This window comes from Loxodonta africana, chromosome 1 (genome assembly GCF_030014295.1).
Source record: "Loxodonta africana isolate mLoxAfr1 chromosome 1, mLoxAfr1.hap2, whole genome shotgun sequence".
Lineage (NCBI taxonomy): Eukaryota > Metazoa > Chordata > Mammalia > Proboscidea > Elephantidae > Loxodonta > Loxodonta africana.
The window spans coordinates 220,754,198-220,781,128 of NC_087342.1; the positions used below are offsets into that span (position 1 = coordinate 220,754,198).

General features: G+C 43.1%; 1 protein-coding gene across 1 annotated transcript in view; it reads left to right on the forward strand.

Annotated features, from left to right (window-relative positions):
- Positions 1-26,931, forward strand: part of AKAP12 (A-kinase anchoring protein 12) — a 126,968-nt gene that overhangs the window by 56,074 nt on the left and 43,963 nt on the right. The window contains exon 2 of the mRNA XM_064292234.1: positions 8,936-9,050. Coding sequence (XP_064148304.1) covers positions 8,936-9,050 — 115 coding nt within the window. The remainder of the gene's footprint in view (positions 1-8,935; positions 9,051-26,931) is intronic.

Genomic DNA, 26,931 nt, shown 5'->3' on the forward strand with positions numbered 1-26,931 from the left:
AGCTGAGCACTTAACCTCTGCGTCACTAGGGCTGCCTTATATTTTTATAACCAAACCTGATGCCTTCAGGTGGATTCTGACTCATAGTGACGAGCGGCTGGTGAATTCGAACTGCCCATCTTTTGGTTAGCACCCAGACTCTTAACCATCGGGGCTCCTAGATTTTTACAGCTTGTGCCATTTTTGTGAAATGGGGTTGGTGGTCGTTTTATGACTTCAGAACTCTGCTCTTAAGTCAGTTCTGAGGTTCAACATTCTTTGTGTTAGGGCTGTGCATGTGGTGGGCAAGGAGCAGCTTTGGGGCGCAAATACCTGGTAGGAGTCCCAGCTTCACCACACCCTCACTATGTCACCTTGTTTACGGTATTTCTCAGATAGATGTAAGAAAAGGATGTTGATTGTAGCTTCCTTAAGGTGGAGAATTAGCAACTTTCTGTAAAACTCATGTTTGCGAAAAGGGTAGCAAAAAAAAAACCTGACCTGTTGCTGTCCAGTCAATTCTGACTCATAGCGACCCTATAGGACAGAGTAGAACTGCCCCACAAGGTTTCCAAGGAGCAAGCGGCTGGCGGATTCAAACTGCCGACCTTTTGGCTAGTGGCCAGCTCTTAACCACTGTGCAACCAGTGCTCCGAAATGGGTACATGAGCCACAGTACACGTGTTCATTTATCAGGGTGGTCTGTTGTAGAACTGTGATGCTCTTGGCCCTGTCTTGGTCAGTATTTTTTTATTAATGACTTGACTGAAAATATTAACATGCTAATCACATTTGGAGATGATATCAATAGGAATTAAAGCTCCTTGAGGGTAGTTTAGTCCATTGGCTTAGATGATCTTAAAGGATTTATAAACCCTTAAAAACCAGGCTAAATTTCATAACATGGAGGAACCTGGAAGGCATTATGCTCAGTGAAATTAGTCAGATGCAAAAGGACAAATATTGTATAAGACCAATATTATAAGATCTTGAGAAATAGTATAAACTGAGAAGAACACATTCTTTTGTGGTTACGAGAGAGGGGACAGAGGGAGGGTGGGAGAGGGTTATTTACTGATTAGTTAGTAGACAAGAACTACTTTAGGTGAAGGGAAGGACAATACTCAATACAGGGAAGGTCAGCTCAACTGGACTGGACCAAAAGCAAAGAAGTTTCCAGGATAAATTGAATGCTTCGAAGGTCAGCGGAGCAAGGGCAGGAGTTTAGGGACTATGGCTTAAGGGGACTTCTAAGTCAATTGGCAAAATAAATTCTATTATGAAAACATTCTGCATCCCACTTTGAAGTGTGGGGTCTGAGGTCTTAAATGCTAACAAGCGGCCATCTAAGATGCATCAATTGGTCTCAACCCACCTGGATCAAAGGAGAATGAAGAACACCAAGGTCACACAATAACTATGAGCCCAAGAGATAGAAAGGGCCACATGAACTAGAGACTTACATCATCCTGAGACCAGAAGAACTAGATGGTGCCCGGCCACAACGAATAACTGCCCTGACAGGGAACACAACAGAGAACCCCTGAGGGAGCAGGAGAACAGTGGGATGCAGACCCCAAATTCTCAGAAAAAGACCAGACTTAATGGTCTGACTGAGACTAGAAGAATCCCAGAGGTCATGGTCCCCAAACCTTCTGTTGGCCCAGGACAGGGACCATTCCTGAAGACAACTCATCAGACATGGAAGGGACTGGACAATGGGTTGGAGAGAGATGCTAATGAAGAGTGAGCTACTTGTATCAGGGGGACACTTGAGTCTGTGTTGGCATCTCCTGTCTGGAGGGGAGATGGGAGGGTGGAGAGGGTTAGAAACTGGCAAAACGGTCATGAAAGGAGAGACTGGAGGGGAGGGAGCGGGCTGACTCATTGGGGGAGAGTAAATGGGAGTATGTAGTAAGGTGTATATAGGCTTATATGTGACAGACTGACTTGATTTGTAAACTCTCACTTAAAGCACAATGAAAATTATTTTTTTAAAAAAACCAGGTTAAAAAAATCTTATTATCACAAAACAATTTATGTATAAATTTTTGAATGAGAAACTAATTTGCGCTGTAAACTTTCACCTAAAATACAATTTAAAAAAAATTTAAAAGTCTTATTAACATGCTTATTTATAATCTAAGAATTATGAATTTTAGGCCCAATGTATTTTCACTTTTAAAATGATGAAATGAATAAAAAGAAAACCACATCTCTTCCCCCAGCCCTCCTCCAAAAGAACAAAAACCAACAACAAAAATTCCACAGAGGTAACCATTTGTGAAGGGTTTGGTATCTATTATTTTAGACTTTTTTTTTTATTGCTTTTACAAACGTTAGAATAACCTCTCCTCCCTCCTCCGCTTCTCTCTGAGTATTTTTGTTTTGTTTTAAACACGTAAAGGAATCATATATTCTTGACAACTTGCTTTTTGCCACGTCAATTGTAGGCCTCTTTCACATCAGCGTGTCTAGATGGAGCTCCTTCCTTTGATGCTGTCTGTTGTACATCTCACAACTGAAGTGTTCCCTCCACTGATAGACATTTACGTTTTTTGCTGTTACCCATTAATGTGCATTTCCCTCCTTGTAACTATACCGGCATAAGTATATAAAGCCCTATCTGAAATTTCAAATGCATATTTGACATTTTCGTAGCTGTTTCCAAATTGCTCTACAAAAGGATTGTTCTGGTTTATGCTCTGATCTTTGGTTTGTTCTGTTTGATTTTTTTTTTTTTTATAAGATTTACTTTTAAAATGGTTTGTATTAGAATGAAGAAGAAAATACATTGAAGAGTTTTTTAAATGTTTTGTCAAGGGTTATTAAATTCTTCTAGAAAATCTTTTATTCTGATCCTTTGTGTGTATGTGTACTTGCCATATTGACCTGTTTCTGTTTCCTTTATGGTCACGGCTGCTGAACGATTCTAATTCCTAGGCACCTCTGGGTGGACTCAATTCTCCAGCCTTTTAGTTTTCAGCCAAGTGCATTAGCCATTAACACCACTGAAAACTATGGAGCACAGTTCTATTCTGACAGATGTAGAGTTGCCATGAGTCGGAGTAAGCTTGATAGCAACTGGTCTCCTACCCTACACCAAAAAAGCCAGTTGCCGTCAAGTTGATTTCAGCTTGTGGCAACTCCATGTTTTCTTGGTTGTAATCTTTATGGAAGCATTGCCAGGCCTTTCTTCTGTGTATGGCTGGGTGGGTTCAAACCGTTAACCTTTAGGTTAGTTGTTGAGTGCAAACCGTTTGTGACACCTAGGGACCTCTCAGTTGATATTGTTGTTGTAGGGTGCCATCGAGTTGATTTTTGACTCATAGTGACCCCACGTGACAGAATAGAACTGCCCCGTAGGGTTTTCTAGGCTGTAATCTTTACAGGAGCAGATTGCCAGGTCTTTGTCCTGTGGAGTGGCTGAGTGGGTTTGAACTGCCAGCCTTTCCGTTAGCAGCTGAGTGCTTGACTGTTGTGCCACCAGGGCTCCTTTTCAGCTGAGATTACAGAGGTTTATTGCCCTGTTGTTGTGTGCCTTCAAGCCGATTCTGACTCATAGCGACCCTATAGGACAAAGTGGAACTGCCCCGTAGGGTTTCCTAGGCTGAAATCGTTATGGGACTAGATCACCAGGTCTTTTCTCACATTGCATCACCAAGGCTCTTTTTTACTGCCCTCGGTGGAATGAAGGGAGCCCTAGTGGTGCAGTGGTTAAGTGCTTGGCTGCTAACCAAAAGCTGGTTCCAACCTACCAGCAGCAGCACAGAAGAAAGATGTGGCTGTCTGCTTCTGCGAAGATTAGAGCCTTGGAAACCCTATGGAGCAGTTCTACTCCATCCCATAGGATTGCTATGAGTTGGAATCGACTGGATGGCAACAGAGTTTTAGGTAGGATGAATTGCAGTGGTCGGAGCCTCACTCCGCTAGTACATGGACTTGAGGAAATCCGAGCCACTTCCACCCGCATTGATCATCCAATGAGAATGCAGAGCAGGGTGCAGACAGTTACTTAAGTAGGTTCACTTCCTCTTCCCCAACATCCCAACAGCTGTGGAGAGCTCTCCTGTTTTGTTCATTTTCAGCTCATTAGAGAGCTTGATTTTCCTTCTGCTTACTCTGCCAAGGGGGGTTCAGGAGCAAGTTGTGCACAGTCCTGTGGAGAAGGAAGGGGAAAGGAGAAGCCTGGCTGTTTTTCTTCAATGCCTTTGCCGCCATTTTGGATACGCTCATGTGCACAGTCCTGTGGAGAAGGAAGGGGAAAGGAGAAGCCTGGCTGTTTTTCTTCAATGCCTTTGCCGCCATTTTGGATACGCTCATGTGCACAGTCCTGTGGAGAAGGAAGGGGAAAGGAGAAGCCTGGCTGTTTTTCTTCAATGCCTTTGCCGCCATTTTGGATACGCTCAGTTGTCGTTTTTACAGAAATGGGAGGAAAACATTGTTGCTGGAAGCATTTGAGATTTTTCTTAAACGCTTGTTTAGTTGTAATCTGGTAGTGCTTTATGGGAATAAACTCTGGCTGACCCACACAAAGGATACGAGCTTGAAAACATTTAAGGTTTTGATTTGTTCAGAAGAGGCGTTTTCGTTTTTGAAGTAGAAATCCAATGGGAAGTAGGTTTTCTGGTGCTTACCATGTTTAAGTGTGAGGAGTACATCTTCAATCCAGCTCTGACCTCAAGAGAAAGAACTGTATTCATAAAACTAAGTGCAAGATAGGTGGATAAAACTATCTGAGGAAGCTTCAGAGGGAAAAAGTGGAACAGAAATTTTCTTCTCCTTTCTCACCTGAAATCCTAATACTCTTTGCCTTCCTGAACTAGATGACCCTCGTACCTCATCTTGCTCCGTATCTTCCCATCCTGTGTGTCAGTAAGTTATATCCTCATGTCTTCAGGGTATATCTAGGCATACCAAAAAAAACAGTTGTTGTTGAGTTGATTTGTATTCATGGCGACACCACGTGTTTCAGATAAAACTGTGCTCCAAAGGGTTTTCAATGGCTGTGAAGTAGATTGTCATGCCTTTCTCCCACAGCTCTTCTGGGTAGATTCGAATTGCCAACCTCTCGGTTAATAGCCAAGTATTTAACTGTTTGCACCACCCAGTGACCTAGCTGTGTGTATGTCTTTGTCTTCTGTGGGCATTTCAGTTACAGGGAAAAGAGAGGATGTCTGGGACAAGCACGGTAAGTGCTGAGTGACAAGGAATGTGTCCACAATGTGTTGAATGAGAAAACCAGGTTATAAAACAGCATGTATTCTCCATTTTTGTTTGCGGGGGGGGTGGAGGGGAAGGGAAATGCTTATGTGCACATACATACACATAGAAAGACTGAAGGGCCATACACACGTTTAAGGAACAGTGGATTGGGTTTGAGATTTGAGAGAACTTTAACTTATGGATAAGTATCAGAAGTACCTGCATTTTTAACAAGACTATGAAATGTTTGGCATCCCTGCGTGATGCAGATGGTTAACACGCTTGGCTGCTAACTGAAATGTTGGATGTTCGAGTCTTCTCAGAGGTGCCTAGGAAGAAAAGAGGCCTGGCAATCTACTTCCCCAAAATCAACCACTGAAAAGCCTATGGAGCACAATTCTACTCAGATACACATGGGTCCCCACAAGTCAGAGTCGACTCGACAGCAGCTGGTTTCAACTATTATGAATTATTTTGATGGCTGGGGATGGGAGAAGAGGAAAGGAAAACACTGTTTTTATTTTGGGTGAAAAAACAAAGCGAACTATCCACCTACAAGAACACATGACGTTTTGCAAAAGCTTCTGCAAATTCAAGGACAGAATGGTGGAAATGTCTGAAGATGGCTAGAAGCCAGTCCCATTTTTGTGTGGAGTGTTGGAACGTGGTGGGCTCTGGAGGCTCACCACGGAGAGCGTGCTGGGATCAAAGCCTGGGTATGCTTGTTGGACCCAAGCTATGCACATAATGAAATAGGCTCAGAACTCAGTTTCAGTAATATCACTGTCATGAATTGTCTATCACTAAATTTAATAAAGTATCAAGTACCTTTCTGAAGTCGAGACATCTGCCCTGTGGTCAGTGGGAATGGCTGATCCCTATGTTTCTTATTATCATGCTTGGGATATAAGGAGGGCTGGCAGTCAGTCTCAGTTTTTAGGGCCGAATTTCTGTCACCCAATATACTTCATTATATATGTGTAATACAGTGAAGCCTGTAAGAGCTGGAACTGGACCAGACTGCCTGCTTTTCCGGGTCTCACAAGTTTTCTGCCTTTGACAGGGTGCAGTCTTACCACTTTTCTATTGCTTGTTTTAGTGGAAAATATTTGCGTTTTCCTTCTCTGACAGGTTTCCACCTTGCACAAGTTCCTGCTTTCTCAGGTTTTGCTGTATTTTTAAGGGTAGACGGAAGTTTGTGCCCGTGTCCTGTAGAGCCTCCACATTTAAAGATGCTCCATGTGGCTCTGACTACAGATACGTTAGGAGCCCCGGTGGCTCAGTGGTTAAAGCAATAGGCTTCACAAAAGGTGATGAGCAATTTTCTAAGAATTATTTTGGTGAGAGTCATGTCTGTAGAACGTCAGAGTTCTAGTTTGTAAGCAGAGGGCACAGTTGGCCAAAGCTCATTGCATTGAAATTGAGGGATGAGACAGCTTTCTTGCGTTCCTCGTTTAGTTTGCCATATCATGGTGTATACATTAATATCTTTTACGTTTAAGATTCAGTGGGTTATATGTGTAGCCCACAATGACATATGACTACTGCTTTCTTGCTCTGGCTCTTCTTTGCATTATTAATCTCATTTATATCTATAATGCTATTTAGTTAAAATACTTTTAAATGCTGACACTTTTCGCTGATGAGCATTGTGGGGTTCTGTCCTCCCCCTTGTGTCTTTAGGTTTCATTTAAAATTCCCATCTTTCATATTTTGGTAAGAGAAGACTTAAAGTGGAAGTGTAATCTGAGCATTCCGTTTAATAAATGGACTCAGCATGGGCACTTGGAAGCCAAGTATTCCATCTGCAGTGTAAGTATTAAAGCACAGTGACATTCCAGAAGGAAGCTCGTAGAGTTGAAGGACAGCTTTGCTGGGAGCCGGGAACATCCAGGTGGAATCAATTTAGCAATGCTCAGGGCTTCTGGATTGATGATCTTGAACTCACTGTCTCTTCAAGGCTCTGATCTAAGGCAGTGGTTTGGCCAGTGTGATCCACTGGCCTGTGAGCAGGGTGGAATGCCTGCCAAACGAGTCCCGGGCTTTAAGATTTCTTTATAACAGGAAGGCCCTTCAAAACTTGGCGCCTTCTTTATGTTAGGAGGCCCTGGGTGTGCAGACAGTTAACGTGCATGGCTGCTAATCAAAGGTTGGAGGTTCAAGTCCATGCACAGGCACCTTGGAAGAAAGGCCTGGCAATCTAGTCCAAAAAAATCAGCCTTTGAAAACCCTGTGGAGCACAATTCTACTCTGACTCACATGGGGTTGCCGTGACTCGGAGTCGACTCGGTAGCAACTGACTTTACTGGTGTCTTTACACTGGGGGCTTCAACAATCCTTAGTGTCTTGGAAAAGCCCTGGACGGAGTTAGTAGTGTGACCTGGCCTTTGGACGCTGGCACTTCCACCGGTCAGCTGTGGGGCCCTTGACCAGCGAACTCTGCCCCTCGCAGTTGCATTGAGTCCCAATGTCCTTACCTGTGAAATGGAAATAACAGAAGCTGCCCTATAGAGCTCTTAAGACAGATAAGAAATATATACAAAGCATTCTCAAAATCTTTAGGTTCCCATTGTTGTTGTGCTATTTCTAATTGGCTTAAAACTTTTTACCTATATTCTCAGGGTTTAAAAAAATAATAATTAAGGACATGCCACCATGCTTGCTGTTGCATAGACCATCCTACCGCAAGGACTGCAAATGACCATTTTAGTAATATTTTTAAATAAACGATAATTCATGAAAGCATCTGCTACATACATCTCTTGTTCACTCAGCTCTGTGCTCACTGGCTGTCATATCTCAAGGTCTTCTAACATGCAGCTCCTTCTTTCTCCACATCCCCTTAGCTCCTCTCAGGCACCCCTTGCCTGGGGAGCTTGGGGCTTAGCTTTGCCTTTACTTCTCCACAGAAGGCTTCTGGACACCCCAAACTAGGTTAGGGCCCTCTATTTATTGTCACTTGCTCTCTGTATGCCTTCTTTTCCTGGCAGCTTTCACAGAGGACACAGTATCACTTATGTATTGTTCCAGTCAAATATGCATGTTATTGTTGTTAGTGCTGTCTGAGTTGCCCCTGACTCGTGGTGACCTCATATCTAACAGAAGGAAGTGTTGCCCAGTCCTGCGCCATCTTCACGATCGTAATTGAGCCCATTGTTGCAGCTGTTGTGTCAGTTCATCTCATCAAGGATTTCCCCTGTTTTCCCTGACCCTCTACTTTACCAAACATGATGTCCTTTTCTAGTGATTGGTCTTTCCTGATGACGTGTCCAAGGTAAGCGAGCCAAAGTCTTGCCATTTTCCTTTCTGAGTAGCGTTCTGGTTGTATTTCTTCTGAGACTACATAACTTGAGTCTAATCACGAGGAAATGTTTGTTGAAAATAAAAATATTTTTCAACAGTCTGCCCTCCCTAGGAGTTTGTAAGTAAGCTCAACGCTGCAAGGAAAGCACCCGACTTATTATTATAGCTCAGATAGGCCTGGAACAGTGGGTGTGTTTATTATGCATGGTGTTCAGATGAATGAATGAATGAGTGCATGGTGGGCACACTTCCCCAGATCTAAAGCCCTGTCTGCTTGATAACAGTACCCTGAGCCTTTCGTAAGGTACCCGGATCATTCAGATGAATAAAAGATTTAAATCCTTGTTGAACCTCCATTTCTCTGCGTTTCTCCTTTAAACGGTTTATGTTCTTGAAGCGAAAGTGTAGTTTGTACCTTGGTCATTTACATGGCTTTGTCTTCCCGCAGCTCCTACAGAAGAATGGGCAGCTGTCCACCGTCAGCGGCTTAACTGAGCAAGGCGAGCTCAGCCTCCAGGAAGGGGACCTGAGCGGCAAGGAGGAAGAAGTCATTGTCACAGATGGTAAGTCACCCTTCCAGGCTCCTGGCAGAATGCCAAGGACTGGAAGACAAACAGCACCTGCAGCGAACTGCAGAGAACAGTAAACACAGGTCTCGGCAGAAAATAGGCTATAATTCTACCTGGTGGTGGATGATGGTAACAAGAACAACCAGTTAGTTATAAAAGGAAGTATTTATCTGACCCTTTGGGTAAGCCCTATACTCAGGTCCTGAAGTTATGTTTTCTCCTTCTTGAACATCCTTAGGGCAAACTTAATGCCTTTTTACTATTGTTGCCTTATCCCAGCTACTTGTCTAGTATCGAATGTGAATTCTTTTTTTAATAATTGATTTTATTTGTTGTTGCTGAGAATATTCACAGCAGAGCACACACCAATTCAACAGTTTCTACAAGTACAATTCAGTGACATTGATGACATTAGTTATGCAACCTCTTCACCTTCCTCCCCCAACTTGTTCCTCCCCCTTTAACAACACATTGGCTTCTTGAAATAAACAGAACAAAGCCTCCCTCCTCATCAGCAGTAGGTTAAATGAACGTGAGAAAGGAAGGAACCCTCTTTTCCTGCATGTTAACTGGGGGAAAGCATGACCCCTATAGATTAGGATTTCTTTCTTTTCATAATTTATTTTATTTATTGTTGATATTGATAATATATACAAAACATACACCAATTCAAAAGTTTCTACATGTACAATTCGGTGACACTGATTACATTTTTTGAGTTGGGCAACCATTTTCACCCTCTTTTGTGAGTTGTTCCTCCCCCCGTTAACATAAACTCACTGCCCCCTAAGCTTCCCATCTAACCTTTCGAGTTGCTTTTGTCAGTTTGGGTAGATCTAAAAAGAGGACAATGCTCAAGGCAGACATTCTTTACTAGTTAACCTAAACTATTGTTTGGTTTTAAGACGACTTCAGGGGATATTATTTGGTTCAAGGTTTAAATGATTATCTCAGGGTGATAGTTTCAGGGGTTCATCTAGCCCCCAGGGCTCCAGAAAGTCTAGATTCCATTAGAATTTGAAATTCTGTTCAGCATTTTCCCCCTTTTGATCAGGCTTTTGTTTCTTTTTTTTAATAATTTGTTTTATTTTTGTTGTACACCAATTCAATTTCTACATGTACAATTCAGTGACATTGACTACATTCTTCGAGTTGTTGAATGTGAATTCTTGTTGGAAACACTGGAATAGTGGTTGCTTTAAAAGAGTTGGTTTCACGCTTTATAGAGAGAACCCTGCTACACTTGCACAGTTTTCTGATCGTTTCCCTTTCAAGGTAAACAACTCCCTTTGTCTAATTGGATGTGCTACATATTTTATAGCTCTTGAGCCCAAGAGATCCTAAACCAAAAAAAAAAAAAAAAAACCCTTGTTCATTGAGTCAGTTCAGACTCATGGCAACCCCGTGTGTTACAGAGTAGAACCGAACTCTGTAGGGTTTTCTTGTCTGTAGTCTTTATAGAAGCAGATTGCCAGGGCTTTGTTCCACAGTGCTGCTGTGTGAGTTTGAACCGCCAACCTTTTTGTTAGTGATTGCATTCAAACTGTTTGTGCGCTTGAGAGATCCTAGAGGGCTGTTTACTGGAGAGGGAGTTGTTCACCACAGTATCACTGGTTTGATTTCAGCCCAGGTGGGATGTGGGTAGATGCGACCATACCTTATGGTCAAAATTGAGTACCTTGAGTGGTAGGTTTCTCATGAAAGGCCACATGTTGAAGAATCTTCCTCTACTCTTGAGAGCTCATCTAATTGTTCAGCTTAATCATAAGTTAAAGGAATAATTTGATAACCACTGTAGAAGATATGGGGGCAGTGGTGGTTCAGTGATAGAATTCTCACCCTCCATGTGGGAAACGTGAGTTCGATTCCTGGCCAGTGCACGTCATACACAGCCACCGCTCGTTTGTCAATGGAAGCTTGAGTGTTGCTGTGATGCTGAACAGGTTCCAGTGGGGCTTCCAGACTAAGATGGACTAAGAAGAGAGGTCTGGTGATCTACCACCAAAAATCAGCCAAAGAAAACCCTGTGGATCACAATGGTCTGAGCTGCAACCGATCACGGGGCTGGGACAGGACAGGACCAGGCAGTGTTTCATTCTGTTATGCATGAGGTCGCCATGAGTCAGGGGCTGACTCAACAGCAGCTAATAACAACAATAATGGAAGACACAGAAAATGATCATTTGGCACACAGTAAATTGACTCATACTTCATGTGAATCAGAGACAAGTAAAGGGAAAAGTCATGTAAAAGATTTTTTCTTAGGTTAGATAAGATTCTTCTAACATGTGGAACCTGTTTCTCATTGTGTTCAATGCCCCGCAGAGCTGCTTCAAGCAGGGAGCTGCTTTTGAAGTTGGTGGGAATACCGATCTTATATAGAGAGCACCCCAGGCACAATATAAAGTTAGAAATGTGCAGTCTCACAGACAGAGTATTTGCACAACCTATTGTGAGAGTTTCAGATAATTTCCACCAAAATAATTGGCATGCACCCAACACAAATTCCCAAGGCCCACGCTTTGTCTTTCCATTGCTAACTTTTGAATCGGTTCAAGCAACAGCTGTTTTGAGCCTCCTGGGGCCAAGTGGAAACCCTGGTGGCACAGTGGTTAATAGCTATGGCTGCTAACCGAATGGTTGGCAGTTTGAATCCACCAGGCACTCCTTGGAAACTCTATGGGACAGTTCTACTCTGTCCTATAGGGTCGCTATAAGTCAGAATTGACTCAGCGGCAGTGGGTTTGGTTTGTTTTGGTGGCCAAGTCCCCATATGTTAGGTGCTTCAGTGAAGATGAAGAAAGCTAAGAAATAGTTCCTCTACTTAAGGTGTTCCCCATCGGGGGAAACAAGAAGCTAGTCAATAGAAGGTTAAATAAGATAAAAATAAGGTTATGATAAGGCAACTCAGTGATTATCTAATGAATTTTGTCTAAGAGGCAAATTCAGGAGGAGTAATCACTCAAGGTCAAAGGGTAGGATGAGATCTAGGGCTGAGACAAGGGAAGCCAGCAAAAGTGAGAAGAGTATTATTCTCACTAATAAATATTATTAGACCAAAAAGTATGCTTCTTGTGTATTATCACCTTTAATAGTTACAGCACTGTGAGATAGGTAGCATCGTTCCCAAGATTCAAACCAGCAGATTCCAAAGCCTGAACTGTTAACCCCTGTGCTGTTATTGCAAAGGGCATGTCCAGAGGCCTGTGTGTTAAAACCGTGTAGTAGTCTGAGCAGAGGGTTTTCGTTGAAGAGAGCAGAAGGAAAGCTGGAGCTGGATAGTGGTTGTCAGTGCTGGTTAGCTGTTGGTGGTGGGTTAGTCAGCCCGTGACCCATGGCAATCCCACATGCAAGGAAACTAAACAGCTACCCAGTCCTACACCATCCCTATGATAGGTTGTGGATTAGACTGTTGTGATTCATAAGGGTTTCATCGGCTGGTTTTTGGAAGTAGATCACCAGGCCTTCCTTCCTAGTGTTAGTCAGGAAGTTCTGCTGAAACTGTTCAGCATCACAGCAGCACGCAAGCCTCTGCTGACAGATGGGTGGTGGCTGCATAGGAGGCACATGGGCCAGGGTCTTCTGTATGGAAGCCGAGAATTTTACCACTGAACCACCAATGTGGGGCTGGATTATAGAGCTCAGAAAGTGGAGTGTAGTTTAGAAAGTATTTAGTAGAGGATTTGGGATTGCTGGATTATAGAGCTCAGAAAGTGGAGTGTAGTTTAGAAAGTATTTAGTAGAGGATTTGGGATTACTGCCATCATCAAGGGAGTGCTGGGTCAGGCCGGCTTCTTATCTGACACTGATATGTAACATGGCTGAGAGAAGGGAGAGACCAGGCACTAGCAGATGACTGTATTTGCATACAATCCCAGATTCCAGGGAAAGCCTTTGTCAGCTGTGGCGTGTTTACTTCCTTTAGATGGGACTCCTTTCCCTTTTCAGCCCTGTGGGTAAACACTGATTTTTATAGCTACTCTGTCCCCCACCCCTGTGATTGTTCCGTTGTCTCCCTGAGCCCAGGAACAATGAATAAGGAAGAATTGAAGACTTTGAATTATGGTGTTGGTGAAGAATATTGAATATACCATGGACTGTCAGAAGAAAGAACACATCTGTCTTGGAAGACGTGTAGCCAGAATGCTCTTTAGACTTTGTCTCACATACTTTGGACATGTTGTCAGCAGGGACCAGTCCCCGGAGAAGGACATCATGCTTGGTAAAGTGGAGGATCAGCAAAAAAGAAGGCCCTCAACGAGATGGATTGACACAGTGGCTGCAACAATGGGCTCAAGCATAACAACGATTGTGAGGATGGCACAGGAGCAGGCAGTGTTTCCTTCTGTTGTGCGCACAGTTGCTTTGAGTTGAAGCTAACTTGATGGCACCTAACAACAACTCCCTGAGCCCGCCGGGCCTCTCACATGGCCTCGGGGATCTGAGCAAATACCAAGTGCCTGGTGCAGCAAGACTGGTGATTAATATACTGTGTCTTTCAAGAGATCTTGAAAAGGCTCCATAGGCCAGGAAAGGAGGAGCAAAGGAGGAGCGGGAGACCCACAGCTGAGGCATATATGGAGGCTCCACCTTTGGAACGAGCTGGTGCCATTTTAGGCAGAACTCCACTATTCCCTTGGCTTAATAAGGTCTTAGAGGCAACTTGGTCCATTTGTTTTTTTCTCTTCTGTTTCATCTGCCATGCACATGATAATTAATAACCCGGCAATATAAATACAGACATAATCTTCATGTTAAATTATTGAAAAATATTTCTTTCATGCTTTTCTTTTGACATTAGTAATAGCCTATGGTTACAGTTTATGGTTATTTCCAGAAATTGGAATTCTACATGAAAATGTACTGTCATGTAAACAGAGGTGTGAATCTGTAAACATTTAATTGTAGAATTTTAGGGAACTTGGTTTCTACTATTGGCCACTTCAATAGCAACAGGCCTGACCCATCTGCCTCCTTGGGAGGATTGTCCCAACAGTGGAATTTGGTCTTGCTCGGGGCCAATAGCAGGATCAACTGATGGGAGAAAATGAAGAACAAGAGGCATTCTTTCCAAAGGGTTTTATTTTGAAGTTGCAGACAATGTTTAGACAAAGGCAGAAGTGAGAATATTTTTCCCACCTTGCACATTCTCCTTCTGAAACCCGAAATACTGGTAATTCAGAACCAACGCTCTTCCTATAATAAAAGTGGACTTTTTGTTTCCTTGTAAATTTCCTCTAAGTCATAGAAAAAACTAATTGGCAGCAGAGTCAGATATATGCAGATTTTGGGAGGGAGGCTTAAAGATTTTATAATCTGAGGGTCTGTCTTTAAGAGAGAGAGAGTAAAAAATCAGGCCTGAAAACAAATATTTATTTAAAACAGAATAAAAACATCATAATAAATTACTTTAGCTTTGGCATTTCGGTCCCTTTCTTCTGGGCTCTCTTGAGGTGATTTACCAATTCATCAAAAGTGTTTACATAGAAATGCAGCCTGGCTTCCCCTTCTTACCTAGAAAGCTCTACTGCACCTTTCCACTCCCAGAATTCATAGTGGCTTTACTCACTTTTTTTTTTTTTTTTACCCACATGCCATTGGTGTCATGGTGCATCTGCTCCTCCTGGAAAGATTAAAAAATGAAAAGACCCCCTCACCCAAGTTGCAATTTGTTCTACAATTCATGACCTGTATGGTTTTCCCTGAGTTAAACACCTGAACAAGAATGATTTTTAAAATGTGTCTCAGTCTGGGACTAACTTTAGATTTAAAACTTCGGCAAATCAGAAGAACTTTTAGGTTTTTTTTTTTTTTTTTAACCTCTTGGGCAGATGAAGCATGGTAAAGCATATGAAAGCCATTTTCTTAATCCTTGACAGATCATATTTGTTTGTGAGCAGACAAACAATGATGCTCCCCTTCTTGGGTTGTCAATCACTTTTGTTCACATACCCTTTATACAAGGAGCGCTGGTGGCACAGTGGTTAAGTGTTCAGCTGCTAGGTCAGTGGTCTGAACCCACCAGCTGATCCGAGGAAGAAAGATGTGGCAGTCTGCTTCCATAAAGATTTACAGCCTTGGAAGCCGTATGGGGGCAGTTCTACCCTGTCCTATAGGGTGGCTATGAGTAGGAATCAACTCGACAGCAATAGGTTTGGTTTGGGGTTTCCCCAGGAGTGAGGACCTTTACACAGCAGCAATGCAGCAGCTCCGCTTTGGGAATTTGCCACTCTGGAGCCAACTGTTGTAAGAGTATCAGCTGATTAACTAGATGAGCCAGGCTTTGTTATGCTAATCAGAATGGTGTAGGAGCTTGTTGTTGTGTGCTGTCCAGTAGATTCTGACTTATAGTGGCCCCATGGGACAGAGTAGAACTCCCCCAGAGGGCTTCCTAGATTGTTGGTGAAGACTATTGAATATACCATGGACTGCCAAAAGAATGAACACATCTGTTGTGGAGAAGGACAGCCAGAATGCTCCTTAGAAGCAAGGATGGTGAGACTTTGTCTCACGTACTTTGGACATGTTATCAGGCGTGACCAATCCCTGGAGAAGGACATCATGCTTGGTAAAGTAGAGGGTCAGCAAAAAAGGGGAAGACCCTCAATGAGATGGATTGACACAGTGGTTGCAATAATGGGCGCAAGCATAGCAACTGCTGTAAGGATTGGACAGGACCAGGCAATGTTGCATTTATTGTATATAGGGTCGCTATGAGTTGGAATTGACTCGATGGCACCAGTTTTTACGGGAGCAGATCACCAGTTCCTTCTCTTGTGGAGCCAATGGGTCCACAGAGCTGCTGAGTGGGTTCAAACTGACAGACAGCCTTTCAGTTAGCAAACGAGTTCTTAACCATCGTGCCACTAGGGCTCCTTTGCTGTAGAGGTTGCTCCTAGTAATATGTTGTTGCAATTAATCTTGGATCCCAAAGCCCATGTTGGAGAACAACCCCTTCCTCACTCCTGGGGGAAAAAAATCCATAATGTTGTTGCTTAAAAGCAGAAGTCTTTTAGAGGCCCTATTTCTTAAATTTTACAGAATTCCACTTTTCCATGTCTAGATATTTTTTTCCCCAGACACAATAACAAATGGAGGCTACATTGCTCAGTTATTTAGAAGTTTAATTTGCAACACGATGAGGAATTTCATTTTTCCGTTGGTGCTTAATGTCACCATCTTTGATTTTATTTAAACTTGCAGTTTGAGCCCATCAGCTCCTGGTGTATAGTTCCTTTGGGATGTGGATAGGCCAAAAGGTTACCGCCAAGTAATCACAGCCCTCCCCACAGATCTTGTTACCTCACAGAAAATCCATTCTGGACTTAAAAGCAGTTATTTCTTGCTTTGAACTATTAATAACTTTATCTGGATAGTGAGTACCTCCAGGCCTGCTCCAAGTCTCTGTGAAAAACATGACCCCGAAAAGTACCTGTTTTTCTGTGAGAGGAGGCTTTTTCTCCTCAGGAGAAATGTTTTTATGATTCAGTTCTTTTCCTATTTCAATTTGTGGCATCGTTGGTAATTGTTAGTATTTTCAGGAATACATGTCTATCACCCCCATTACTACCCTCCAGCTAGTTGCTGTCAAATCATGGCGATCCCATGAGTGTCAATAGAACTGTACTCCATAGGGTTTTCTTTTTTTTTTTTTTTAAGTATATATGTAATTTTATTTATTTTGTTGTTGTTACAGGGTTTTCAAAATGGCTGGTTTTTTGGAAGTAGATCATCAGGACTCTCTTCTGAGGTGCCTCTGGGTGGGCTCAAACCTCCTTTTGGTTAGCAGCTGAGCACGTTAACCATTCGCGCCACCCAGGGACTCCTATCGCCCTCCATTCCGCTTTATTTTTCTCCTTACCAGTTGTCAACACGTGGCACCCAATATGTATGTCTCTTACCCTCAGCCCCACCAGAACACAAGACCCCGAGGGCAGAGATTTCCCGGGAGGAGTGAAAGGGTCTGTTTTGTTCACTGCTGCATTGCCGGAGCCCAGAACAGTGTATGGCACATAGTAAGTGCTCAACAAATATTTGAATAAATGAAGACACAGTTTTAAGTGAGAGCAAAATTACTTTTTTAATCATATGGATGGGGAGAAAGAGCCCTGGCGACGCAACGGTTAAGTGCTCGGCTGCTAACTGAATGGTTGGCGGGGTCAAACCCATCCAGCGGCACCCCAGGAGAAAGACCTGGTGATCTGCTTCCTTAAAGATTACAGCCCAGAAAACCCTATGGGGCAGTTCTACTCCATCACATGGAGTCACTGTGAGTCGAAATGGACTGGTTGGCACCTACCAACAATGACAACTGGTGGGGAGAATTTGTTAGCTTTTAACTTTGTGTCAGTCCATCTCCTGCGTGATTAAATACTGCAGTGTAGATTTATCTGAGGCTGCCCTGTCCTTTGTGGCATTAGCTCTAACAAACCGAGATGCTTCTTAGTACATCAGGCTATGTTCTCACAAGTGCTTACTATGGGTTATCCAGGTGTTGCCTGGAAATGTGAAACCAGACCCTGACCTGCCTGTGATCAGGTGAGGGCCTCTAGCAATGCTATCACGTTTGATGGCCCCATAGACAAAGAGAAGGTTTTTTTTTTTCCACTTGGTATTTCAAATGCAGTATTATTGCATGACACTTTCTCAAGCTGTATCCTGTTTTGTAATGTTTTGAAAACTACGGAGAACACAACACAAAATAGGCCTTGAACTTAGAGAAAAGTACTATAGTATGCAGTTTCTGGCACTGGTTTTTTAATTCATTCCCTTGCCGCTCTGGAATTACGTGTGTCATTGCTAGATTTCTGGTACCAATGCTCTACCGCTCTCAGCCTTAAAGAAACACTGGTTCATTTTTTAGTAATCACCAGCCAAGCTGCCTAGAGAAGATTTCTTGAACTCTATCCCAGTGTGACAATGCAACGAAGCTTTATTTTTCCTTCTAAGTTAACAAAAAATGAAGGCGGGGAGAAGATTTTTTTTCATCCTTCATCCCTTTTACAAATCACTTCAACAATTCCGGGGGGCTAGAACACAGGTGGTAGCTGTTGTCAGGTGCCATCATGTCCAACCCCCAGCAACCCTGTGTGACGGTGGAGAACTGCCCATAGGGTTTTATAGGCTGTAATCTTTACGGGAGCAGATTACCAGGCCTTTCTCCCATGGAGCCGCTTGGTAGGTTTGACCAGCCAGCCTTTTGGTTAGCAGTCAAGTGCTTAACCATTGTGCCACTGGGGCTCCTTAAAACCATGGGTAGGCTGCTTTAATCACTATCTTTGCTGTGTGACCTTGATTTGAATATACGCTCTGGGCATCAATTTTCATCTGTAAAATGGGTATCACCATTCATCTCCGAAATCCTGTGACTAATATCAGTATCACTAGTAACTAGGGCATTCTGAGCCAAATGGTGGGTTAGATATTGAAGAGGCACAGGTGATTTTCAGCCTATGAGAATCTACTCGGTAATTTCCTTGTCTTTTTATAAAACCGCCTTTATGGTTTTTCTCTTTAGTCTGACCTTAAAAGCCGTCTTCTAGATTGCAGTCTTAAACTAATGGAACAAAAAGTTAAGGAGGGGGAAATTTATTCAAGAATGTCTCAGCGAATAATCATTTAGGTATGAGAGAATAAGAACAGTAGCTTCATAAAGGTGACTACCAAAAACCAAACCAAACCCATTGCCATTGAGTCCAACTCATAGCGACCCTATAAGACAGAATAGAACTGCCCCATAGGGTTGACAAGGAGCAGCTGGTGGATTTGAACTGCCGACCTTTGGTTAGCAGCCGAACACTTAACCAGTGTGCCACCAGAGCTCCTAAATGTGGCTAGAAGATACCATATCTCTCCCCTACATGCATTAGTACTGCCCACTTAGTAGAAGGACGGAACTGTGTGGTAGTGTCTTGGTTACCTAGTACTGCCTTAACATCAATAATTAAAACACCACAAATGAGGGCTTTAAAGAACAGGAATTTATTTTCTCATAGTCAGGAGGCTAGAAGTCTGGATTCAGGGGTGGCTCTAGCAGGGAGTTCTTGTCAGTAGCCCCTGGGGTTCCTTCATGTTCCTTGGCATTCCTTGGTGTCTGTCTTCCCTGTGTGCGTGCGTGCGTGTTTGCATGTGTGTGTGTATGTGTCTGTTCTTTTTTATAGCTCAGAAGTGATTAGGTTTAGGACCCGGTCTACTCTGATACGACCTCATTAAATAACAAAAGAAAACCCTATTTTCAAGCATGACCACGTCCCTAGGTATAGGGGCCAGGACTTCAATCCATATTTTGAGGGAGACATAAGTCAATCCATAACATTTGGATTGGATATAGCCCTGAATAGGAAACCCTGGTGGCACAGTGGTTAAGTGCTACAGCTGCTAACCAAAGGGTCGGCAGTTCAAATCCGCCAGGCGCTCCTTGGAAACTCTATGGGGCAGTTCTACTCTGTCCTATAGGGTCGCTATGAGTCGGAATCGACTCGATGGCACTGGGTTTCTTTTTTTTTTATAGCCCTGAATGGTTAAAAGATGTTGACAAACGCTATATCTACTTTCTCTTAAGACTGCCAGTCGATCTTAAATTATTTTCAAAGACTTATCGGCACACCAGCTAGGGTTATTGAGGCTGCTCAAGTTTACCCTTGAATGGGAGGGTGTTCTGGCCCCCTCAAGTAGGGGCACAGACAAGTCAGCCACTTGGGCTTGTCTAGGTAGCACACCAGATTCAGACCCTTCCCCTTGAAGGGACTGAGGTGGTTCCCAATTGATGGGACTCTAATTGTGACTAAGCCCTAATTGAAAAATTAAATTATTTTAGCCATTTTATTTATTTAATGAAAATCCTTTAGGTGTTTTCTCAAAGACTGACTCATCCTTGAAACAACTCCAGTTTCACCCAGTATGACTAGCTGCCATTGAGTCGACTCTCACTCATGGCGACTCCATGTGTGTCTGAGTAGAACCGTGCTCTGTAGGACTTTCAATGGCTGTTTTATCAAAAGTAGATGCCAGGCCTTTCTTCTGAGGCACCTCCAGGTGAATTCAACCTCCAACCTTTTGGTTACCAGCTGAACACGCTAACTGTGCCACCGCCACCCAGAGACTCCTCACCTAACGTAGAAACTCCCAGATGGTTCTGGCAGTGACATGTTCTAGAGTACAGTGTCTCTATATTACATACAAGGGTGCTTTGATAACTTCAGAAGATGCAGTCTCTGGAACTCCAATCCTACAACTTTTTAGCCTATCATGGAAGCCTTATTCCTGGGTGCCATGCTCTGAGGTTTTACCAACTGCTTTTGCGGTTAAAACATGATATAGTTCACTGTCAGGTAGTTCCACGCCGCCCCCCTGTGCTGACGAGGCCTGCATTGTCATTTGGGTGAAAAGCGGTATATGTTAGATTTAATTAATTGAATCAACCGGTTGCTTTAATGTGTCTCAACACAGACATGCAGTATTTAGACAGACACCAAGCACAAGGCCATTATCCTGCCTTTATGATTGACCAACTGGAACATCAGGTTTGGGAAGGAGACGCCTTAGCAAAGGGGATGTTGAAGCTGCCTCAGCCAGGCCCCTGCCCCCATGCAGGAGGCTCTTCTGCGAAAACACTTGAAGGTTTGGGGAGTTTTCTCCATAAAAGGAAGCCAGTTATTCCACTGGAGCTAAACTCTGCCTCCCTGCAGCTGCTCTCCTGTCTTTCTAGTGCTGCCCTCTGGAACTATGCAGGAAAAACTCACCTTCGTTTTCCACATGGTAGCCCTCTCAGTATGTGAAAACATTTATCATGTCTTTCCTTTCATCTTTTCTTCTTCAGGCAAAACATTGCCAGAGAAAATAAGCTGTCTCACATGAAAGAAAAATGCCAGGGCTTATATATATATTTCAAATATGAATGTGCTTTATGGAAGCTTGCCAAGCATAATGGGCTTCAATTTCAATATTTCCAATTTTTACTGAGAGTTTACTGCTCAGACTCTTTAAAACACGAGAATAATTTATTTTGCTTTGAACTAGGTATTATGTACTGAAAGAACTGATTAGAGGAGATGAGAAAGTTGATACCGAATTATTTGAGTCATTGTATAAAGGGGTTCCCTCTCAAGAATAAGACCCCTGGGTGGTGTAAACGGTACACACACTTGTCTACTAACCTAAACGTTGGCAGTTCAAACCCACTGAGCAGCACCACAGAAGAAAGGCCTGGCGATCTGCTTCTGTAAAGATTACAGCCAAGAAAACCCTAAGGAGCAGTTCTACTCTATGACACATGGGGTTGTCACATGTCAGAGTCCAGTCAATGGCAACGGGTTTTTGTCATTGTCAAGGATGAGCTAAAGTCAAGTAGAATAAAGAAAATCAAACAACATGTTTATTTCTAAGCCTGGAATTATTAGTCTTTGGTACTTCACTCAACATGATCATTTGCGTACAGTCTAAGATGCTGTAGATGTGAACAAGAGAGTTCTCACTTACCAAATAATTATTGGTTGTAAATGAAGTGAAAGATTCATCTCACCACATATCCAGTGTTCTCACCTAAGTATTTCCTCCGGAACCTCCATGCTCAACCTCAGGCTCTGTGGACTCACTGTGTAAGCCGAGTGAATGAACTTTTTATGGGCCATGTAGTCCTTGTGCTTGTCAAAATCTTGGCCCTGAACATTCCCCCACAGGCACAGTGGTTAAGAGCTCGGCTGCTAACCAAAAGGTTGGCAGTTTGAATCTACCGGTTGCTCCTTGGAAACCGTATAGAGCAGTTCCACTCTGTCCTATAGGGTCACTATGAATCAAAATCGACTCAATGGCAAAGGGTTTGGGGTTTTTTTTTTAAACATTCCCCCAGTTCTGTTAATCTCCATTCAGTATGTTCAAACACATTAGTTTTCTGTCAGTGTCATCTTTTTATTTTTTATTTTAAGTGAAAGTTTACACATCAAGTCAGTCTCATACAAAACCTCACATACACCTTGCTATATACTCCTAGTTGCTTTCCCCCTAATGAGACAGCACATTCCTTCTCACTATCCAGTGTTTTCAAGTCCATTCAGCCAGCTTCGGTCCCCCTCGGCCTTCACATCCCCCTCCAGACAGGAGCTGCCCAGATAGTGTCATGTGTCTACTTGATCAAAGAAACCCACTCCTCACTGGTATCATTTTCTGTCTTGTAGTCCAGTCCAATCCTTGTCTGGAGAGTTGGCTTCAAGAATGGTTCCTGTCTTGGGCTAACAGAAGGTCTGGGGACCATGACCTCTGGGGTCGCTCTGGTCTCAGACTACTAAGTCTGCTCTTTTTACTAGAATTTGGGGTCTGCATACCACTGCTCTCCTGCTCCTTCAGGGTTTCTGTGTTGTGTTCCCTGTCAGGGCAGTCATCGATTGTAGCTGGGCACCATCTAGTTCTTCTGGTCTCAGGCTGATGCAGTCTTTGATTTATGTGGCCCATTCTGACTCCTGGGCTCATACATACCTTTTGTCTTTGGTGTTGTTCATTCTCCTTTGTTCCAGGTGGGTTGAGACAAATTGTTGCATCTTAGATGGCTGCTTGCTAGTGTTTAAGACCCCAGACACCTGTCAGTGTCATCTTAACAGATGAATTATTGGAATCTGATGCTATTCTGTTTCTTCATCCTTCCTACTTCATAGAGTCTTTTTTCTCTGAGGTGTCTGAAAAATACCATAATTATGTATCTCAACATAAATCCAATTCCACTCAATAAATTGAGTTTTTGTGAGCTCTTTCAGTTTGCCCTCCTGTGGTGGCTTGTGTGTCTCTATGCTGCTGGAAGCTATGCCATCTGTATTTCAAATGCCAGCAGGGTCACCCATGGTGGAGAGGTTTCAGCAGAGCTTCCAGGCTAAGACAGACTAGAAAGAAAGGCCTGGCGATCTATTTCTGCAAATTAGCCAGTGAAAACCATATGGATCACAGCATATTGTCTGAGACTTCAAATCGCTTCTTTTGGATGTGTCATAGGTGGAACCAACTGCTGGAGAAGGACATCATGTTTGGTAAAGTGGAGGGCCAGTGAAGGCGAGGGAAACCCTTAAAGAGATGGATTGACACAATGGTTACAACGGTGGACTCAAACCTACCAATGATCACAAACATGGTATAAGACTGGGCAAGGTTTCATTCTGTTAAACATTGGGTCCAAATGAGTCCAGTTCTATTCAATGGCAACTAACAACAACATGAGTTCTTTAAATCTAGAAATTCATGCAGTTGACTTCTAGGAAATTATTTCTCCCATTCCCCTCTTTTTCTCTATTCTCTTTTTCTGGAATTACTATTATTCAGATTTTCAACCTTCTATAATAGGTCATTATGAGTCGGAATTGACTCGATGGCAATGGGATTTTTTTTTTTTTCAATAATAGTCCTAGAGAAGTCCCTAGGTGGTCCAAACAATTAAGCACTTGGCTACTAACTGAAAGGTTGGCAATTCAAATCCACTGAGAGGTGCCTTAGAGGGAAGCCCTAGCAGTCTACTTTGGAAAGATCACAGCCATTAAAAACCCTATGGAGCACAGTTCTGCTCTGATACACAGGGGGTCATCATGAATTGGAATAAACTGGACTCAATGCCAACTGGTTTCTGGTTAGTAAGAGAGGGAAGCTTAGGGGTTGGTCGTCGTATTCAGTGCCTAAACTCAACCCTGTTTTTCATGACAGTGCCTGGCCTCCCCTGTGCCTGAGGACCCTCCATTTAATCCTCTTAGAATATAAACCTCCAGTCATCTCCTGGGATGGGTAGAGTGAAAAAAGCCTGGCTATACAGAGTATCAGTGTTACTGTGATGTTGAACAGGTCTCAGCAGAGCTTCCAGACTAAGACAGACTAGGAAGAAAGGCCTGGCAATCTACTTCAGAAAATTAGCCAATGAAAACCTTATAGATCACAGTGGTCCAATCTGCAACCAGTCATGGGGGTGGCAGCATGGGGTCACTATAAATTGGGGGCTGACTCAATGATGGCAGCTAATAACATCAATAACATACAGAGTATGAAAGGGGGGGATCTAGAGGGCTTTTAACCCAGCCGAGGTTGTGGAGATTTCTGTAGCATAAATTGAATTGCTTTGCCCACTCCTGCCCAGGGTGCAGCTCCTTTAGTCGGCCAACTCAGTCACCACTGCACATTTATTCTTTTTTCCCTGTTTTTCCATGACCTTGGGGATTATGCATTAAATTATGATGGGAGGGAGTTTGTTTTCTGGAGCTGGTAGAAGTTAAATGGGCCGTCATCCAGGTATTATTTTTTGTCTAGGCAGTAAATTTTACCCTGACTTTAAAAACAAAAAAATTATACCCTTTTAACTGCCACACTCTGGATTTGTAAAGAAAGTTGTCCTTATAAGTAAATTTTAATTCCCTTGACTACAGATTAAATAAATGTATTACTTCTGCACGTGTAAATTTTTTTTTTTTTTTTTGCATTTATGCTGGTGAAGCTAATCTAAATATTCTAGTAGGTTAAGCCTGCAAGTAAAAGAAAAAAAACATTTTTTAGGTACCCTTTATCAGTGTCTATGACTACAGTAAAAGTTAATGGGAACAAATAGATTGGAATATATTTATTCAAACTAAATGACAATGAAAAAGGAAGCTATACCAATGAAATCTAAGGCATCCTCGTGGTGCAATGGTTAGAGCACTCGGCTGCTAACCTAAAGGTTACTGGTTCAAAACCACCAGCTGCTCCATGGGAGAAAAGACCTGGCCAGGGATGGGTTACCCAATGAGCAAGGTATGCATGGGCTTACTCGTGCTTACGTACTAATCTGTAGTGCACAGTTTCACATGGGTTTCACCATATGTGAAATTGTACACTACAGATTAGTAAGTAAACACAATTATGAGCCTGTTCATACCTTGCTGTAAAAATGGTGTGGGGGCAGTATCTGACCTCTTCTAACTTCACTAGGGGGAAGGAGAATCAAGATCAACAGCCCAAGGCTGATTCCTACGAGGAGGGGGTCAGACATGCCTTCTCTCCCTGCCATATTTACCAATTCTGACACTGACTGTCCCTTCCATGGCACTCTCTACTTCTCTCCTGAGTTCATTAATTTGTTGCAATGGCCACACAGAACTCACAGACAATACTCAGCATTGTGGGGTTTCTTAGGGAAGTAACAGGTTACAATTTAGGTTGAGGAACACCCAGGATGCAGTTCTTCATCAGGACAGCCTCTTCACAGCTGTGCCCACAGGCACACTTCTTTCTGGCCCTCGGCCTCTGCCCTGCTGGGGCAAGTGTTACAAAGTTCTTTGAGCTCTGCTGAGAAGTACCCTGAAGCACCCCACTCCACCAGTAAGCCTTGGCCTGAAGGCACTCAGCTCTAGCTCTGTGAGTGGGCAAATCTAGCTCTACCAAGTACCCGGAGGCACTCTGTTATTGCCAGCAAGCCTCCTGCCTGAAGGCACTCGGCTCTCTTGCTCTGTTTCCTACCAGTCTCCTGGTTCCTGTCTCTGCCACCTCTTCCTGCCATCTTCAGTGTTACAGCTCTCTCTGTCTCTGTCTCCTGGTTCCAGGAGCTTCTCAGCATTGGGATCCCGGGTCCAAAGGACACACTCCACTCCTGGCTCTTCTTTCTTGGTGGCAGCGATATCCTCTCTTTCTGCCTCTGGGATGGCTCATTTTAAGCCTAGCTGAATGGCAAAACTGACTGTCATGGATTGAATTGTGTCCGCCAGAAATATGTGTCAACTTGGCTAGGTCATGATTCCCACCCGGTATTGTGTGATTGTCCACCATTTTGTCATTCCATATGATTTTCCTATGTGCTATAAATGCTACCTCTATGATGTTAATGAGGCAGGATTAGAGGCAGTTATGTTAATAAGGCAGGACTCGATCTACAAGATTAGGTTGCATTTTAAGGCAATCTTTTTTGAGATTGAGAGAAGCGAGCAGAGAGACGTGGGGACCTCAAACCATGAAGAAATAAGAGCCAGGAGAACAGCAGGTACTTTGGACCCGGGTCCGTGCACTGAGAAGCTCCTCGACTGGAGAAGATTGATGACAAGGACCTTCCCTCATAGCTGGCAGAGAGAGAAAGCCTTCCCCTGGAGTTGACACCTTGAATTTGGACTTCTAGCCTCTTAGTCTGTGAAAGACTAAATTTCTGTTTGTTAAAGCCATCCACTTGTGGTATTTCTGTTATAGCAGCACTAGATAACTAAGACAAGCCAGAACTAGAAACTAGATTTCAACTCCAGAATCCTCTTTTGACTATATCATAGAAAATGGGTGTAAGGAGGCTTAAGATGAATAGAGGATTTGAACACATGGCACTGGGGAAAGAATTTGATTCCTATTCATGTACCTGGACCAAATTTAGTACTAAAGCAAGTTTTTTTTTTTAACTTTATAATTTTGAAATGATCACGTGCTTTATGTGGCTCCCTTGTGGGCTCACGCTATAATTCAGTTGGACTCTAGACTGGCCACTGAAGAAGTGAGGGTGATTCAGCGATTGGGTATCTTGCTAATTTCTAAGAGGCAAGGAGATTACAGCAGGAATAGAATTGTCACTGGGATGGAAGCAGTCATCCCTCTTGTGAGCCGCAAGGCGGGGATGTTCAGTTATCATTGTAGATGTCAACGGGAACCTGCTGCTCGATCAATAATATTTCTTCAGGCCTGTGGATCTAATTTACCCCTCCTTCCATGCCTTTTGAAGACCACAGGCAAATGAACAGAGCGTCTCTTTCCCCTCTTGGAAAGCTGGCTGACTACTTCTAGCACCAGATGACGTGACTCTCTCATTAGGATGCGTTCCTGGGAAATTGAATTGTACATTCTTGCTTTTTACGGAAGTCCTTTTCAAAGGATTCTTTAAAATGAGGCTTAAAGAGGTATGTCTCAA